The sequence below is a fragment of the Eleginops maclovinus genome, chromosome 6, assembly GCF_036324505.1.
Source record: "Eleginops maclovinus isolate JMC-PN-2008 ecotype Puerto Natales chromosome 6, JC_Emac_rtc_rv5, whole genome shotgun sequence".
Taxonomy (NCBI): domain Eukaryota; kingdom Metazoa; phylum Chordata; class Actinopteri; order Perciformes; family Eleginopidae; genus Eleginops; species Eleginops maclovinus.
Genome location: NC_086354.1, coordinates 11,467,392 through 11,486,189, shown reverse-complemented (window position 1 = coordinate 11,486,189; position 18,798 = coordinate 11,467,392). Strand labels below are relative to the sequence as shown.

The 18,798-nt window shown below is 41.1% G+C and overlaps 2 protein-coding genes across 3 annotated transcripts in view; one reads left to right on the top strand and one right to left on the bottom strand.

Annotated features, from left to right (window-relative positions):
• LOC134865858 (neurabin-1-like) overlaps positions 1-2,955 on the top strand; it is a 14,061-nt gene extending 11,106 nt beyond the window's left edge. Inside the window, 1 exon segment of the mRNA XM_063885644.1 lies at positions 615-2,955. Within this exon segment, the coding sequence (XP_063741714.1) occupies positions 615-842 (228 nt within the window). The 3' untranslated portion in view covers positions 843-2,955.
• Positions 1,272-18,798, bottom strand: LOC134865859 (integrin alpha-6-like). Of its 2 annotated transcripts, XM_063885646.1 has the most exons (26): positions 18,557-18,798; positions 12,752-12,879; positions 12,580-12,659; positions 11,951-12,212; positions 11,217-11,348; positions 10,904-11,111; positions 10,626-10,819; positions 10,260-10,351; positions 6,632-6,759; positions 6,460-6,549; positions 6,293-6,354; positions 5,978-6,141; positions 5,751-5,894; positions 5,544-5,659; positions 5,159-5,315; positions 4,992-5,075; positions 4,832-4,911; positions 4,647-4,724; positions 4,456-4,558; positions 3,922-4,092; positions 3,676-3,771; positions 3,452-3,562; positions 3,059-3,157; positions 2,827-2,952; positions 2,594-2,676; positions 1,272-2,053 (listed from the first exon to the last, which is right to left on the bottom strand). In XM_063885646.1, the coding sequence occupies exons 1-25, from the start codon at positions 18,730-18,732 to the stop codon at positions 2,608-2,610; spliced, it is 3,150 nt and encodes a 1,049-aa protein (XP_063741716.1). In that variant the 5' UTR covers positions 18,733-18,798; the 3' UTR covers positions 1,272-2,053; positions 2,594-2,607. The 2 variants fall into 2 exon arrangements, with proteins under 2 accessions (XP_063741716.1, XP_063741715.1); XM_063885645.1 differs by lacking the exon at positions 2,594-2,676.

The following is an 18,798-nucleotide window of genomic DNA, read 5'->3' as shown; positions in this document are numbered from 1 at the left end:
CTTTTTCTCCTTAGCCCGGGTAAGACGCTTCTGACGTTATCTCTGGTTTAGGAGTGGCTTGACATGAGGAATGCGACATATGTAGCCCATGTCCTGGATACGTCTGTTTGTGGTGGCTCTGCACTGACTCCAGCCTCAGTCCATTCCTTGTGAAGCTCCCCCAGATTGTTGAATGGCCTTTTCTTGACAATCCTCTCAAGGCTGCGGTTATCCCTGTTGCTTGTGCACCTTTTCCTTCCATTTAACTTTCTATGAATATGCTTGGATACAGCACTCTGTGAACAGCCAGCTTCTTTAGCAATGACCTTTTGAGGCTTACCCTCCTTGTGGAGGGTGTCAATGGCTGTCTTCTGGACAACTGTCATGTCAGCAGTCTTCCCCATGATTTTGAAGCCCACTGAACCAGATTGAGAAACCATTTGAAGGACACCTTTGCAGGTGTATTGAGTTAAATAGCTGATTAGAGTGACAACGTGAGTCTACAATATTGAACTTTCTCACAATATTCTAATTTATCTGGTTTAGTTTAAGGGCATTACTTTTACATGAACCTGTAAAAAAAACATGCATATTCTTTTTATATTTCCATGCCCTAATTCTTTCTCCTCTGTCAGGCTCTGGGGGTGTGCAGTCACAGTGACCGATCTGCCCTCAAGAAGAAGCTGAAGGAGATCAAGAAAAGAGAAGAAAAAGAACTGAAGAAAGGAGAGAAGAAGCAGGAAAAAGAGAAGAACATCATTTTGGATAAGGAGGGAGAAGACAAAGAGCAGATAATGGTGGAGAAGTGTGTGAAAGATGCCAGACGCAGTGTCAAAACCGTCAGAACTGAGTCACTCTTATAAAAGGAAAGACGGAGGTGATGTCGGAGATACACAACCAGCAGCACGAGTGAGTGTTTGCAGCCCAGCAAGCACAGAAAATACACTTGAACCAATTTTATATTTAGTCGATAGTAACACCTAGAACTACTCGGCACATCCTATGTTGTTCACATCTTAAAGCTGTCATTTAGGACACAGAATACTACTTATTTCAATTGATAGAAATAATGGTTGGACCAGCACCAAACTTCACACCCACAACAGCAGCTATGTATATCTTGGCATATGTCTACAGTGAGAATGTTTCTTTTTTTTATTTCTATTCTAATATTTAACAATGTGCTGATTTAAGGCACTCGGGTGTTTGCTGTAAATGCTTTTTTATGTATTAATAAATAACATTTTAAATAATCCTTTAGCTTAAAGCTCAATGATTTGACACAGAACACATTGACATAACAATTATTTATTCAAGAAACTCCTTTGTTCGCTTTCACTCTTCCCATTTTACAGCCAGTGAATAAAAGATCAATTCTGCAGAAGGAGTAGTAGTAGAAATCTCTATTATGTACAACCCAAGGCACTAATGATCAGGACATTTAGGAAGATGCTATTTTTAAATGGTGAAAAACACAGATTGAATGTGTATGTTCAAAGGACTCTTTGGCCTGTAAGGCACGTAACATTAAGTACTCGTCACCAAGAATAAATAGAAAACAATTCTGCAAAACATTTAAAAACATGTACAAAGATCTCTAAAAAAGGCTCCCACTGTCCCCCCCCCCCCAAACTCACAGACAGCAGCTGTGCAGGAAGATCTCCCACACTGCAACTCTCCTTCCAGTGATTCATACAGACTTTGTCTGAGATCAATTCGATCACTGAAGCAGAAGTTTGATCAAGAATTTGGCCCTACAAATATTTTTCTCTTTTCTTTCTTTTTTAAACAAATGATTTACTTTGTTATTTACAATCCACTTTGTGCGAAGACAAGGCAAGAAAAATTAGTGAAAATGTGAGTTCATCAGTAAAAAAACAGGAAGTCTGTGTGGAATCAGATCTCACTGTTACGAAAAATGTTCTTTGTCGTGCCAGGTTGTCATCCAGGGCTTCTTTTCCACGTTTTCCCAGTTATCACTCACAGGGTTTGGCATTCTCTCATCCCATCTAATCCGCACTGCATTGTAACTTGGAACCTTGTCTTCATATTTGGCACGCTTAAAAAATCCACACTGAAGAAAGGGAAACAGAATCAATATTTTGTTCAGGGAAAAAGGCTATTTAAAGGCATTTAGAGAAAGCAGAGAGGGTTGAACAGACATGTATTTTCATCACTCCATTTAATGTGCGAGAGCCAAGATGCAGTGAATCCATTAAGAGTGTAGACAAACCACCTGCACTCCCTAAAGAAAAACAGTTTGCCCCGGCTTTTAAATAAAGAGAGAAAGGCACCTTCAGGCCGTATGTGAGATGGAAACAAAAGAAAGTGGGACGAGAGAAATGAAAGAGATGCAGATCAGCCCCAATGGTGTAAATCCTCAGTCTTTGCTTATCAGCCATCACCTCCCCTGGTCATGCACGTAAACTGTAATGATCCACACATGATCATGTGTGAAAATCTTAGAGGCATTAGCGCTTTGCAGAAATAATGAGTCAGCTTTAATAACTGCATTCATGTCACATTTCCTTTTTCCAGAAAGCAGCGTATTTGTAGAAAAAAAGGGAGTGAGAGAGAAAGTGTCACTCATTCATGGCAGGCCGGGTAATGTTACCCTCTTCTCTTTTTTTATGCATGTGATGTCAGTTTTTCTTTCTCGCCTGGGTCCTCTTTATTCTTTTTATCAAACACTCCACACTGAAGAAAGGAGAATTGTTATAACACGTGTGTTATTGCCGTCACGGATACTTATAGATACAGTTGTTATTTAAAAGGTGCTTTATAGACTGCTGAGTCTTCAAAATTCATTAGGTATGTGTCTTTGTTAGCTGGGTGAGACTGTCCTACCTTCCACAGAAGGAAAGCCAACAGGGCCAACAACAGCAGCCCGAACAGGATGGACAGCACGATGATCCACCACGGCACGCCTCCGTACTGAGCTTCCCGCCTCTCTGGGAACACCGTCAGTCTCAGCTGGGAATGCGATACAGAGGCACAACATCAGTTTTATAGTTTCGCTAATTTGTTTTGGCTCTATATTTGAATGACAAAACAATATTTTCAGATCAATAAACAATACCTGAAACAAAGCATCTTTCAGCACTATGTTCTTTGCGCTGCTATCGACATTCAGTGAGGCCTTAACGATCACTTCCACATGATGGAGTTTGGAAAATGTCTGAAGAAAAAGAAGATCATGTTAAAGTGTTGCGAGTAGGACAACATTTAACATTAAAATACACACCAAAAATGTTCTGCAATAAACCTTTAAATGTAATGCCGACAATATGTGATTGACAATGTTAAATTATGGAAATGACAGCTATGTCCTTAAAAGGACATCTGTTGAAAAACTTACATTTAAACTTAACTAATCACAAGTTATAATAAATGACACTTCCTGCCTGTCAGGAAAGTGAGAATGATTTTCAATATTAGGTTTAGCAAAAACAGAAAATGTTTGTTTTATTACTTCGATGAAGGTGCTGTTGTAGAGGCGAGAGTTGAGAGTGATGACTGCAGTGCTGTCCATGCCTCGCAGGGGGCACGATATCCTTACACAATTTGCCCCGCTACCACAGGACTGTCAACAAAGAAGGGAGCAAAGGTACCATGGGGATTCTGTACTAATGTTTGCCAATGTACATAAAACCTTGTAGTATAACAAAGGGATAGAACTTGGTTGAGTGGTGTTACCAGAGTATCAGAATTCTTCTTGTCAAGTAAACGTGAGATAACGCCCTCGTTACCAGTGTTTTCTGCTTCTCTTCTCTTCCTGGTTTTACTTGGCTCCTTAAAGCAGAGGAAAAGAGGTACACTCAAATATTAAACTAACTTTCATATTTGTTTGTAAAAATCTGAAAGCACACATCTATACTGCTTTAAGAAGAGATGGCCTCAGCTGAGGACCAACACGTCTTATTATGATGCCTTTTTGCTGACCATGCCAAGATGGTTGATCGCCCCTTTAGGAGTGCAGTCCATCTGTTCCACTCCGGTAGCACTGATCTTCATCAGGTACAGCAGCAACCTCCCATCCGTTGTCTCTTTCGGCCAGTCTATGTCAAGGGTGGCGGTGCTAAAGTCTGTCAAGCGCTTCCCCAGATTGATTATCTGTAACCAAGACAGGATCAGTGCCCTACTTCAGATCATAATATTGATCTTTAGTATGTACTTGCAAGATGCTGGAGTATTAGACATGCCAGTAGCAGTGATAATGTTAATGCACAAAAAGAACAAGAGGGCTTTGTCTACAGACAGTATGAAACATTGCCAGAACTAGGGGAGTTTATCCGCACTGAACCATTTGATGGAAATAGGATGAATTTTTGTATTTCTTATTTTCAACATTTTAAAACTTTGCTTAAAATGTGCTTTACAATTGAAAGGAAACAGTGAGATGGAACGATTAATGAGGGTTAACCAACTACTCTGGAAAGAAAATTGACCCTGATCTATAAGCTGTCCTGTACTCACGCTGAACCGATGTGTGATGGCACTGCCCATTTCGCTTTCAGTCTTAATGTCCGTAACCCTCTTGGGCTTTCCTGAGAAGTACACCTGAGAAGGCTGGGCTTGTCTGGAAACAAATTGGGACACAGTTAGTAGCATCAACCTCTATTTCCTTTTGTGTTTTTGGATTTGAGCTGTAGGTGTGTGTTTCTTACCCTGATATAGACAGCTGCAACATGATAGTCACCTTTGCCTTTGCTTTGACAGTGACAAATTTATCCTGGTTGCTTGTCCTGTCGGATCAGAGATTACACACAGGCAGTAGTAAAATGTTAATGCATAATCCATCTATAGTATTAGGTATTCATTTATTGATACCATTACAAGATCTTATTATTACGTGTTTAGCTGAAGATCAATCTCAAGCTCGGTAGTGTTCGAAGAAATGGTCGATGTCCCCAGGATAATGTAGAAGATCACCTAAAAGCATAAACTGAATATTTCAGTACTTACAGTTCCACTTGTACAGAGGATTGTCCAAAAAACAGATTGTCTCTCACCTCTGAGTCTCTTTTGAAGGGGTTTCCAATGTTACAGTCAGCCTTAGAACCGTCATCACTGGTTATACAGCTTACCTGCAGCCCCTGAAATCAATCACAAGAACCAATCAGAACCACATATAATTGAGTGTATGTTAGGAGAGATGGACTTTAAAGAAGACGCTCACATTTTCAGATGGGCGGTAAGTAGAGTAGGTAAGGGAGTGTGGGATCTTGGCGAGCACAGAGGCTTCATGTGCATCGTCTCCATTGTGATTGCTGACTGTAACCTCCAAGGCGATGTTCTTCTGGTCGCTGAGCAAGATCACCGGCACGCCGCCCTCCCTTTGATCAGATCAAAGTTATAATAATAATAATAGATTACATTTTTATAGCGCCTTTCAATGGACCGAAGGCAGCTTTACATGTTGTAAGGACAGACAAAAAACAAACAAACAACGAGGGCAAAAAATAAAGTAAAAAATAAATAAATAGCAGTGGGAGTGGTTATGAGACCATGGAGAAAATTAATATGGTGCTCTTGCGAAACAAAGCATGTGTGTATCCTCTTACAGCTCTAACGGAGTGAACTTTTCGTTGTCGGTGACCCCGTAGCCGTAGCGATATTTCAACTGCAGCTTGCTCTGGCAGATATTGTCAGTGCCACATCCTTCCTTCACGAAATGCAGCTAAAACACGAATAAAAGAAAAACGGTTACATAGATACATCAGGAGCATCAAATCTGCTGCACGGCTATGAAATCTTCCATACATACCCACCTCAGATCGAATGAACGATGGCTCTTTGGTGTCCAGGACAGGTGCCGGTTGAGCCGCGGAGCTCTGTCTGCGTTTACGGTTTTCATCCTGGATGTCCACGGACACAATGATGGGGATTCCGTGCAGCTTGTCTTTAATATTGTCCTGCAGAATGACACAAAATTACTCCCCGACCACAGTGCATTTTGAGAGAGAAGGTGAAAAAAATGTCCAGAGAAAGTCGCAACCTCAATCATAAGCTTGCGCATGATGCAATGTTTCTTGTCTTTGGTGTCAAAGGTGATCATCCCTTTTGACTCGTATTTATTATCAGGGGAATCTGGGAAGATCGCCCTGGCGTTCAAACGTTTCTTCCTGTGGTCAATGTCTGCCTCGAGGGAGTATGCCACCGCTAGATTCGACGGAGACAGGGACGTGAAGGAGAGGTGGATAAAGAATGACAAGAAAATGATTAAGTATTGTTTCTTGCTCTTTCTTCTATGATAATAAGAACAAAAAGCAACACAATCTGACATAATTGGACTTTAATAGGCTCTACTTACTCAGTCTGGGAGAGTAGCTCTTGGGCTGGGCATTGTAGGTGAAGCATGCCTCAACCTCAATGCTGAAAACACAGTGGACACAATAAAACCACAATGAGACAAAGTACTAGCGCAGCTTTCCCTCAGATTTATGAATGTCCAGTAACACCTGTTGCACACACACGTACCAGACGTTGGGGGCACAGTTCTTGTTGTTGAGGTCGATTTTTTCTGGTGTGAACTTAACTTCCTTTTTGATGATTATAACAGGACGGGCTCTGGGCAGGACAGAACTCAAGTGAGCAACTCTGTAACCGTGATAAAAGATAAACAGTGACGAAAATGTTTCAGTTCACTCACCTGTAGACAAAGACTGAGTCAGAGAGGGACCCGACGGCCAGGTCAGGGTAGGCATTCCTATCCAGGTCCATGTTGCCTGCCAAAGAGTAGCCGAACATCTTCACATCTGGAGACGAGGGAAACAGATTCTAGAGGAAGAGAACAGACACTTACTTTACAGCATGTTTTAAGGCCGACCCAAATGTTTCAAACATGGTAAAAGATGTTGTGGTGTATTAAATTTGGGGATATACAAAGCACACACTTTGGATGCGCACACACATGTTCTTCTACAAATGGCATGCACAAAGATATTTCTGGGGGACTTCCACAATTGGCTCTGGGAACCTCGTATGGCCCGTGTTGGTGTATGATACTATGCTGTTGTAATAAACCGTATTATATACAAGCTGGTGTCTCCGGAGACTTCTTCATCATCTTCACAAACATCGCTACAAGATATACCTCAATGTCCTAGTAAGTATTCAAATGCATGCTTTTGGTGTGTTGCCCCCCATGAATCCAAAATAGCCCATGAAATAAGGAATAGTAGTCCCACATTATGTTTGTTCTAGGTAGGCTATAGTGTGTGTTTTCGATAGATATAGTGGCCACGGGGGCGGGGTTACGTACTGCGTCACATCTCATATGAGGGTTCTTGTTGGCGAGGGTCGGCGGGCACCATAGCGCGCACAGGCAGGCACAGAGGTAGCGAACCTAGGTCTTAGATCTAACAACTTATGCTCTTTACAACAAGCTTTTTGATGGGTAAGTGGTATTTAATTTCCATAATCTTTGTTTAGGGAACGCATAAAACCGTCAGTTTGTAAGCGAAATTAAGAATTACGATCTTTGAGTTAGTTTATCGTTACCCAGCAACCGAGGCTAAGTGTTGTAAATTATTTCAATTTCATCATTCATGAGAAGTGTCGTAGCACACTAGCAGTTAGAGGAGCGGGATTACAACGAAAGATCTATGGTTCAAATCCAGCATCAATCATTATGCCAATGTTTGTTTTGGACTGGATATTGACATGCCAACACAAAAAGTTGTAAAAGTAGCCAAAGTTCGAGTTCGTTAGTGTGTGTCTACAGTTTAAGTGCATTTATGTTGCTCGTGATTAGCATGCTAAACGGAGATTTAGCTTTATCCAATGCAGATTTATGAAATGGCGATGTGTGCATCCTGTGTAGCCTAATGCCCACTATGATTTGAAGTTTCCACACGCACATAGACTCAAGTAGACCTATCCTGTCCCAGCTTGAAGATGAAGGTATATATACCTACATTAAAATAAGACAGCTTTGTGAATTATGGTGTTTTAATCGCCACCGCCCAAGCAATACAACAACACATAATCAGCAAATAAAGACATTAACATCCCATTTGTAACATTTCTTTGCCATACAACATAACCGCGCCGCCCGGGCGAGATGCCCCAACATTTCAGAGTCCCGTACTGTTTTTAATCTTATATTTTGGCATCGGCTACTGTTTTTAGCGTCTCGTTTTCCTTCCTGTTTTTGGCCGCCTGTGTCTGATTGTGTTCACCTGTTACTCGACAAGAAGACAACTTTTGTAGTTAAACAACAACTCCTTTATTGACGCTAGCCATAGTTCACTCCACGCTCCAAGCGAAACAAACAACAACTAACTTCCTGTTTATTTCACAATAAGAGCCCATACTTCCTTCTACTATGTCAACTCTGATACAGGCATGTATGTAGTTACGTGAACATACTGAGTTCCAGTTCCAGTACTGAGTTCACGCATTGAGACTTGAGACTCAAACAGAAAACATTGAACATCAATACAACAAAAACAATAACATTGCATGTTTTTACAGGCTTCTATTATTGAGTCCGTTTCTTTTTATGTGACACAAATGCATATCTTTGGTCTTAAGCAAGTTTCCATTGTCCTTCACCAAGTGCCTTGAGTAACTGGAGAGCTGATGCCCCCTTTTTTAGTAAGGCAGTCCGCAAGTTGTTCTTTTGTGCTGGACCACAGGACTCACTCCACCTTTTTTGTTTGAATAAGTTCTTTGATGCTGCTTACTTCCAGACAAAGTCCTTTCTCAGTGACTGACTTTGTGGACTTGAGTGCATCAAACAGTGAATGGTTGTCTGTAACACAGGTTATTGGTGTAGTATGTTCAGCATCACCAGTTGTTAGCTCAGAGAAGAGTGTAGCCAGAAAGATAGTATTATCAATTCCATCAGACATTGCCAATGTTTCACCAGCAAGTGTGCTCCGTACGATTCTCTTGACTCTCTTTGACTGCCAAGAAAGGGGGGAGAACTTTCCATTTTCTCCCACAAGAACAATTAGGTGTCCTCCCTGAGTAGCTCCATCTGAAAGATTTCCAAAGCAAGCATCGCTGAACTGAGTCAACCTCAGAGCATTGTTTCTGCCTAAGTATTGGAAATCAGAGCTACTTTCTTCGACTTAAGTTTGCACATTATTTGCTTCGTGAACAGTCTGCACAGTCGCATTTTTTATGCTTGATGCCAAGTTGCTAACATCAAACATGACATCCGGTTTGCTCTGTCTTGCAACCCAGAGAATTTGCCCTATCTTAGACCTGAGGTGATCCTTTTCCTCCTCATAGAGAGGTGAGTCTTGTTCCACAGCTCGTGCAGGATCCATATGTATGGGCTGCATATGCTGAATGTAGTTTTCCTGCTGGACTTGCACTTTCCTGTCAACAGTCACAAAGTCTATTCACACATAACAGAAGTTGTCATGCTCCTCCCATCCCACTTTGAACACTGATCTGAGATGGGGTATTACTGTTCTTGAGAAACTTTGAGTGCCACCCCATATAAAGTCATCCACATGGCAGGCAAGTACCACAGTTACAGTACAGTCTTGATCTAGCCAATAGAAAACAGCTGGATCAACTTGGGACATTTTTCCTCTTGCTGTAAGCATTATTTCATAGACTCTGTTGTACCAGTATAGTGAAGCATCTGCCAGACCATAGACACACTTTTTGAGCTTCCATATTGTTCCTTCAGTCACCCTCGGGAGTGAACTCCTCAAAACCTCTAGCCACAAGCCGTGCTTTTGGCACTAATCCAGCGTGTGTATCTTTGAGTATACACACCCATCTGGTAGAAATGCACGTTTGTCCCTCATCCCTAACTTCTTCATAAACGTTGTTATCACTCCAGTTCTTTATCTCTTCTTGTTTTGCTGAGTCAAATGACATATATTTTGTTACAAATACATCCTCACACACATTTGTGCCATTAGTCTCAGTAACAGTAGTTTCTATATGAAGATTATCTATGTTTGACATGTTAGTTGACTCTGTAGTGCCGGCATCAGTGGTGGGCTCAATGTGAAGTAGATTGTACCAGTTTTTGTATTTACCTGTAGATTTGCCTGCCTGTCCTAAGACTTTAGCCGTGTGCAAAATACCCTACTTCCTTAAACTATGTCAACACTTATACAGGCATTTATATATAGTTACGTGAACATAATTAAAACTGTATGTAAATATAAGCATGTTAACACACCTGCTGCCCTTGTGTTTTCACCTGCCCTTTCCAGGTGCTCTTGTCTGTGATTAGTCCTGTGTGTTGTGTATGCTGTCTTCTCCAGTGTTCTTCATCTTGATGTCCAGTTTAATAGGCTACATACCTGTGAAGCTTCTTTGGAGTGGAGACCTGAGGGTCCTCCGTTGAAGATGTAGACATGTCCTGCACCCTGATTAGGAGCTCCCACTGCAAAATCTGACAGCAAGAATGATAACAGTGACTTACAGTTAAGTTATAGAGGTACACATATTTCATTCTTCTTCAATATAACCCCCAACATTACTGCCACTATCATGCACAATATTATTTTTCTATTTCAGCTAACTTATTTTACAAAATGTACCTTACTCTAATGTGTTCTTTCTATTGTGCTTTTTTGTAATTATTATGTTGGCCCACAACAAAAGTAAAGTAAATAACGTAACAAAGCACATGAACAATGACACGCTAACACAAATAGCAACCTCACCATGGTAACCATCTTGATTGATGTCTCCCAGGTTTTCCACAGCCAAGCCGAACATGGAGTCCTTTGGTCCGTCTATTCTGGTTGGCGTGACTTTGTTCCACTTTCCCCCTTTGTTGATGTAGACGTAGACGGCTCCTCCGATTTCTCTGTCTTTCTCAAAGTACTGTGGTGCTCCCACCACTATGTCCTGCCAACTAACAAACAACACCTGTTTGTGAGTATACTGGAGCAGCAATAATGGAAGTTACATGTTGTGCGAATCACCCTGCGTTACTCACCCATCGTTATTGAGATCCAGCACAGTCAAATCGTAGCCGAAAGACGAGGCCAGCCCTTCCCCTTCCAGGGTGTGCTCTCCTGACATGCTGTTTTGCCCTTCTTTCTTCAGCAGCACCACCGCTCCACTGTGGTACGCTCTTGGAGCTCCCGCCACCACCGTCAAAGTACCCTTCTTAATCAGACTCTGCCCTGAGTCCAGAGAGAAGCCTGGGAGAAGGAGACAAAGAAACGCTTGCTTACATAGTCAGAGGTAGTTGTGTACATGACAATGGCGAAAAAATTAATGGATGAAGAAAGCGAGCAGTGATTTACCCAAGTAGCTGTTGGGAGGAGCGGGGATCAATTCAGGGTTCCTTTTGGACTCGCCTCCCGTTTCAAAAGGACCATCACTATAGATTCCCTGGAGCACAAGTGTTTCATTCTTTTGTTCCAAGCGTACCACACCTGAGGGGGGAGAAGAGGAGTACAGGTTAATTATGGAAAGTTATCGAAATTCACCGATAACTAATATGGAAGGAGTCTCTGTCTGTATATTTCGTCATTTGATTTTTGCTCGTTTTATGGTCTGCCACTGACGAATTACATTAGTTGTATACAGTATAGCAAGTATATTTGAACATCAGTCTGAAGGAATTACAATTGTTTTGACCAAAACCAGAGTTAGTGATTGTTTGCACAATTTAAAGATTACCCAGGACAGTTTTGGTGGCTTTTATTTGGTTTCTGCCAAGTTTGAAATTTATTGGTAGTGCGTTATGTGCACACTGTGTAGTGGGCTGAAAGATGACCCTGGGTACAGTTTGTTCTCCTTTGATGTGATCCTTTGCACAAAAATGATGAGACATTTAGCATGATGTGTTTATGTTTAAACATCAAGGAAGGGCAATGCCGAACGTGACGTTCTATGGAGTAGAAGTATAGCACAAGTAATCCGTTTTAGCAGGAATGTGGAGCACGTGACTGAAAATAAAAGCATGTCTTGGAAGTGATCATTATGTGCAGTCAAATTTAGATATACAAAGTACACACTACACACACTAGACTACCTTTCCAGTTGTATGCTCCAGGAGCCCCAAAGATGAGGTAATGGTAGTCCTTGTCGAATGTGGCAGAGAGGCCCTGCTGACAGGAGCCGAACATCTCGTGGCCTTTGGATCGGCCTCCACAGAAATGCCATCTTTCTCCCTCTTCTTCCGTGCTGGGATTGATAGTCAAGGACTGACTCAGCACGTAGCAGCGACCAATTATGTCACGAGACTCCAATGGTTTACCTACATGGGACCGCTGCTGGTAGCGATGGGCACAGGTCTAACAGGAAAACAAAAACACATGGTAGTACTGAAGTAATGTTGATCATAGGAAGAAAAAGGCTAGTGTTGAAATGATTCTTGAGAGGTGGATGCAATACTGGTTCACCAATCCCTGTTAAATTTCACTTTAAGTAGCTACAAAGCTAAATTACACTTATATTACACAATATTTGACCTATACATTCTGCCGGGCTGAAACTTCAGTAGATGTTCTAAACAGTTTAACAACAACAAAACCAGAAGCAATGCGAAGATGTCCCCTTTGGCTCTGATACTTTTTAATGGCTTGTTTGACAATGTATAAACTAAACAATATAGTGTTTAATTGAAATTGTGAAACATTTCCCAAAGTCAGACAGTCTTACCAGAACTTTGCCACCTGGCCCCTGACTGCTGACTGTCACTCCCATCCACTGGTTCTCTTTGCTCTCTGATTCTGTATCCTCTGAAAGAAATAGAGACAAAGAGGATTATCAAGTATTGAAAAGGGGTCTTTAAATTAGCCTTTTTCACTAGCTAAGTAACTAATTATCTCACCTTTGGTATCAAATTGAACTCTGGAGCAAGACGTTGAAGTGGAGGTCATGTCACAGTTGTACAATCCTCCTGTCACTTTCGATGTTTGACCCCTCAGGGCTTTTGCTCTCGGGGCACCAACAAGCAGCCTGCCACAGAAGCAAAAAGGAATCCGTTAAACAAGTGATTCTTAAAGTGGAACATGGAAATCTGCAATCTGAAATGTTTTGGAGTTTTTTTTATCCAACACAATATTCCAAGGTACAGACATGAGGATATGTACCACTGATTCTCAGCTGCATTTTAATCAAATGCACGCTGTGGAAAAAGTCTTAAGCAGTGAAACTCATTTCCATCTAGGACTCAGAGTAAGAATTTCTTCTTCTTGCAAATCATACTATCACACATTCCAGTCCACTGTCTCACACAGCAGTTGTATTCACACACACAAACACACACATCCGCCACCAAACTGATGTTCCATGTCCTCACGGTCCCACTGAGTCAAAGACCCCTTTCAAACGTCTGCTTTGGTTGATTGAGCCAGGCTTTCCATCTCTTTACACACACACACACACACACACACACACACACACACACACACACACACACACACACACACACACACACACACACACACAGGCTGCCATTGTGGACCAAGGTCACGGGCAAATGCCACACCCAAGACTTGACGATGGGCGTCCAGTTCCCAGGGTTTCTTACAGAGTAAATCAAAGAAGTTGAGGATGTCATCCTTTCAACTGATACTTTGTAGAGGTTAACACTAGTGTCATTATAACATCCTATCCTTATATGCTCTCTGGCTAGCTCAGTGTGGCTGATGACATCCAGAGTTAATGTTAAACAGCACCCTGTCTTCACCAGATGACATTAGGAAAGCCATTTTTAGCCGTTACACAAAGCATTCTCAGACACACTCAGCATCTGGGAGCTAATCAACAGAGACGTATAGTCAGAGTGAAGAGCTGAGACCTAATGTGATCAGCATGTCTGCACGGTAGATCCACTCTTCAACACTGCTAAACCTGTCTGCATGTGGGAAATGTTTAAATATAAAATGTAACAGCATAAATCACCGTGATTATGAATTTAAGCTGGCGCAATGTGGATTAGCAAAGACAATAAATCTATTTATATTACATAAATATGACTGGTTAAAATTGTCCACAGACTTATGATGCTGCCATTAGGAGATGGATTCAAATGTGTTTTTATTTCTCCTAAATAAAATGCATTACGACAAGTTAACGCAACAGAAATAAAGTCACATACTGTTTATCCAATCTGAACCACTGGATTGGTTTGGATTTGTTTCAAAAACCAGAACACTGTAATTTGCACCGCTAACCAAACGAGTGTGTGGCCAATGCTGCTTTTTTTAAACTACTAAGGGAGTAAATGACACTTGACACTGAGGTCAAATCTCCACCTTAAGGTGCACTACAATACTGAACAGAAAAACAAATTTTCACAACGAGTGCTTGTCTATCAAAGATGAGACGGATTAAAACGTGTAATCACTTTAAAGATGTCTGACTAACAGTGAATCCCAATGAGGGCACACCTTATCTTCCATTTTTCTCAGAGACACAAGAAGGAGAATAAACACTAAAAGCTCTGCAAAGACAAAAACAGAAACTTGGAATTGGAGTCACTGGGTTCTTACTTTTACATAAATTACATTGTGATACTCTGTCAGTCCTCAGCGGTTTTCCTGGGTGAATATAACCAACAATAGTACACAAACAGCATTAGACCAAGATTACTGATATCCAGGTAATATGCAATACAACAGAAATCTGTATTGAATAATACATTTAAAATCATTTTTGACTATCAAATGATTTTAGTGAAGTAAAAAATGGAAGAGTTATCACATTGCCCATGAGTGCTGTACAAATATTGTCAGTCCTTTAAAGTGTTCTTACTTTCCCCTATATTAACTCTCTCTGACAATTTAATGTTCTACTGTAAATTATTCCATGAAGAAGTGGCAGCGTTTTAACTTACATTCGATCAAAATTATAAAATGCCTTGCTCATGAATCTGAATTGGAGACTAGTCTTGGTAGATAGACTGTATATAATCTTATTTGCAACACATTATTTTTGTGTTTTGCTGTTAAAGAGTGAAGTGCTGACATAATGTGTGTGTGTGTGTGTGTGTGTGTGTGTGTGTGTGTGTGTGTGTGTGTGTGTGTGTGTGTGTGTGTGTGTGTGTGTGTGTGTGTGTGTGTGTGTGTGTGGCAGTGGCAGTGGCAGTGGCAGTGGCACAGGCAGAGTGACCAGAGACATCCCATTGAGAGAGGTGTGTCTTTTTTTTCAACAGCAGCAAACTGGCTGTCGATTAAGCCCGTTGCTTAGCGACAGCAAGTTGCACCCTATCAACTAGACCTCCAAATGGGTTGCAGATCTTGAGGTTCATATTATTTCGGTTTCCCAACTCTCTCCATCAATCTGCCAGGATCGAATCCGACTGAGTCTGAATAGCAGCTGATATTTGGTGCCCAGATGTAAAACTGATTTATGTTCCTCTCAGCATTCTTTCACGCATCACCTCTTTCTTTCCTCCTTTGATGTTGGATATCCTCAACTAACCTGGGGGGAGGTGGGAGTGGGAAGGAAGAAATGACTGACTTTCATACTTGTACACAGGCCATGTACACTCACAAAAAAGCTGAATTAAACTCTTCCATCTTCGCTGTTATCATTTAGAAAATCTAGACACAGCATGTGACATCACTACTTAACATTTAACATGTCCGCATGTTTTTGTTTCCCACAGTGTGCCCCTATATCCTTTACTCTAGATACATCTACATTTCTCCAGAGCAGGGTTAAATCCTCAGAATCACACAAAGAAACACATACACTTACATTTGATCCAATGTCTTAAACTTCCCTTACCCGTAACTTTGTCTCCTTCTCCCTCCTTGCCCCACTCATGCATTTTGATCTTGATTTTATTATACAGACAGCTCCATCTTGCAATTATGACCCACCATGGAATGCAAGACACACACACACACACACACACACACACACACACACACACACACACACACACACACACACACACACACACACACACACACACACACACACACACACACAACCACACTGACACGTGCACACATGCATATACATGATCCCATTAGCTCTTGCCCTCTCCTGCAGGTACATGTAAAACTCATCCCTGTGGGGATAGAAAGACAGTGGAATATATAAGACTGAATAAAGTTGGCATGCATGGCTGCTAAAGGATTGTGACTCACTGTACACACCCAGCAGTGGAAGACACATGGGTGGGGGGGCACAAGCACACACACGCCAACACTATGCGCACGTGGTGTTGCAATGTAGATTAGTGAACTAAATCACCTTCAGCACATGAACTCTTTTCTATTCTCCGAATTTCTACTTTTATTGCCTCAAGAAGCACACTGAGCTCTCTGACACCCTTCCAAATGACTGACAACAGGGCAACGCCTCAGTGCTCAGCCACAGCATGCATCAGCACCATTAATACACAACGAACAGGCACTCGTACATGTGCACACACATTCACAGTCCACAGTGAGAGCACATTCCACCTCTACAACAGCAGTAGGAGCACCGTCAACAAACATGGCTTCCTGCTCCAACATGCACACAGACATTCAAACTTGTGTTATAATGTAACACAGACATGCTGTTGATGGTTCAAGCTACAGTTTTAAAATTGTATTTTGACAACAGATTAGGGCTAATTGCCTTGTATCATGATAAATAAATATGTTTAAACAACTTGAAGATGAGGATTGGAGCTAAACATAACATATACTCTTTATTATAAATCTGCCAATTACTTTCTAAATCAGTTAGAATTTAATTGTTAAATCCACAAAATGTCAGACAGATGTTCAAATGCATATTGCAGGGTCGCCCCAAGAGCTCAGTGGTTAGAGCTGGCAGGTTTGTCTCCCATGTCCACAGAAATGTCAGGCAATGGCAACCCCTTTATCTCCCCTTTCAACACTGTTTCTCCAGTAAATGCATTGTTTGGCCCAACAAATATCCTATTGCAGTTGCCAGTCCCAATTTATGTATTAAAATAGTTCATTTTGTTTAACTTACTGTCCTAAAATTTAAAGGATTCAAACTTCTATCCAACAAAGAGGTAAGTAGATTTCAGCATATCTTTGCAAATAAAAAGCTGTTAGTTAATTAATGAATTATTGAAAATTGCATATTAGTTTTTTGTTAATTAATTCAGTGCTTTAGCAGTTGACACAACCACTGACTCAATATACATTATCTATTTATATATATATTTTTTTTTTCAACCTGGAGCAGGGGGGCTTTGGTCTTGTGCTGATCACCATGTGTCTTTCATTTAGAAACAGCCTTAAACTAGAAAAAAACGGCCACTGTGTGTGTGTGTGTGTGTGTGTGTGTGTGTGTGTGTGTGTGTGTGTGTGTGTGTGTGTGTGTGTGTGTGTGTGTGTGTGTGTAGCAGTGGTAGCATTCCACCACTGTCCCTTATACAGCACAAGATGTTATTTATTTAGATTGCAGTCGTTTTAAATAGGCTACCTTACACTACCCGAAACTCCATGAGTGCATCTTGTGATAATCCAAATCTAATCAGGGTGACTATTTCTGCTGCTTTTGACCGGCTTTTTACTCAGAAGTCATTGATACACAGCCTTTTCCTGGAGGGAACTAATAAAGTATGTCTTCTTCTTCTTCTTCTTCTTCTTCTTCTTCTTCTTCTTCTTCTTCTTCTTCTTCTTCTTCTTCTTCTTCGTAATTAGTCAACAGGTAACTCTTGTTATCCAAATTGCGTTTTGTATTTGTATAACTAATGCTTTGAGGTCACCACAGTTGTAATGATGATGATGTTATTATTTGTCTGCTTTAAGTGCATTTTCTTTTAATAGTTGTAATTTGTTATAGTTACCTTTTTTAACGTATGATACATTTTCAATGCAGGACTTTATAGTGTGGTTTTTGCTACCTTTAGTCTGAACAATTACTCCCCCAGTGATTGTTGCCACCAACACAATTTAAAGTACTTTAGTGACAAACATAAGAAAACGTGTATTTCTTGCTGACTGGTCCTTATAGTCAAACAGACTCCTAGATTAAAGAATTTGATTGCACTGCTTTCGGGTCTGCTGATATTCATGCTATTCAAACCAGTGACCACTTGATGGCAGTTAGCCTTTGTGCAAAATGACAAATCCCTCTGAATGACTGCCCATAAAAATGCCGACAATGATTCAATGAGATGTTTTGGTCCCAAAAGCACGAGAGGGGAGAGGGGAGAGGGGTAGGGAAATGTGGACGCGCGCCGTTATGTTACGTGACAAAACCTGTTGTAGAGGTCCAATAGAAACTCACAAATACATAACCTGGAAGGAAAGACTCAGCAAAGATTAACAATGTGTTGGCCACTAATTAAACGTACAAAATGTGTATAAAGTTATGTTGAGAAGCTGATAGACGTGGTTTACTTAAATGTAGTGGAAAAAGTTCATTTCTCATAGGAGATTACCTGCGATTTACCTGAGCTCAAATCTTTATGTAGCATTTAGCCCTTTATGACATTTGAAGGGTGACTTGAAAAGTGTGGTTTAGCCGGGGGGGGGACATCTTATGTAGCAGCTTTGAAATACTTTTACCGTTGTCTACATTAAAGCGACATTGTAATTAAATTCCAAAAGTTATTTTAACGACGTGTTTAAGGCTAGCATTTCACATACGTAACTTGCTTTACCTGCCACCAAACATGCTAAAAAATGTAAAGAAGTTGAAATCTTACATTTTCTTATCCTGCGGAGCAAGCTGCCAGTGCATGGCGAGAGAGAAGCCGAAGTAGCTGCCCGGGTCCCCGTTCTTCTGCATGACATTCTTGGTGTCCAGGTTGAACGCCGATAATCGCCCACATCCCAAAACAAAGACGAACAACCACAGTCCACAAGTGATCCTAACCTCCATGAGATACAATTCAAAACTCCCCTTGAACTGGTGAAAGGTGAGTCCTCACTGAAGGAGGTGCAGAGT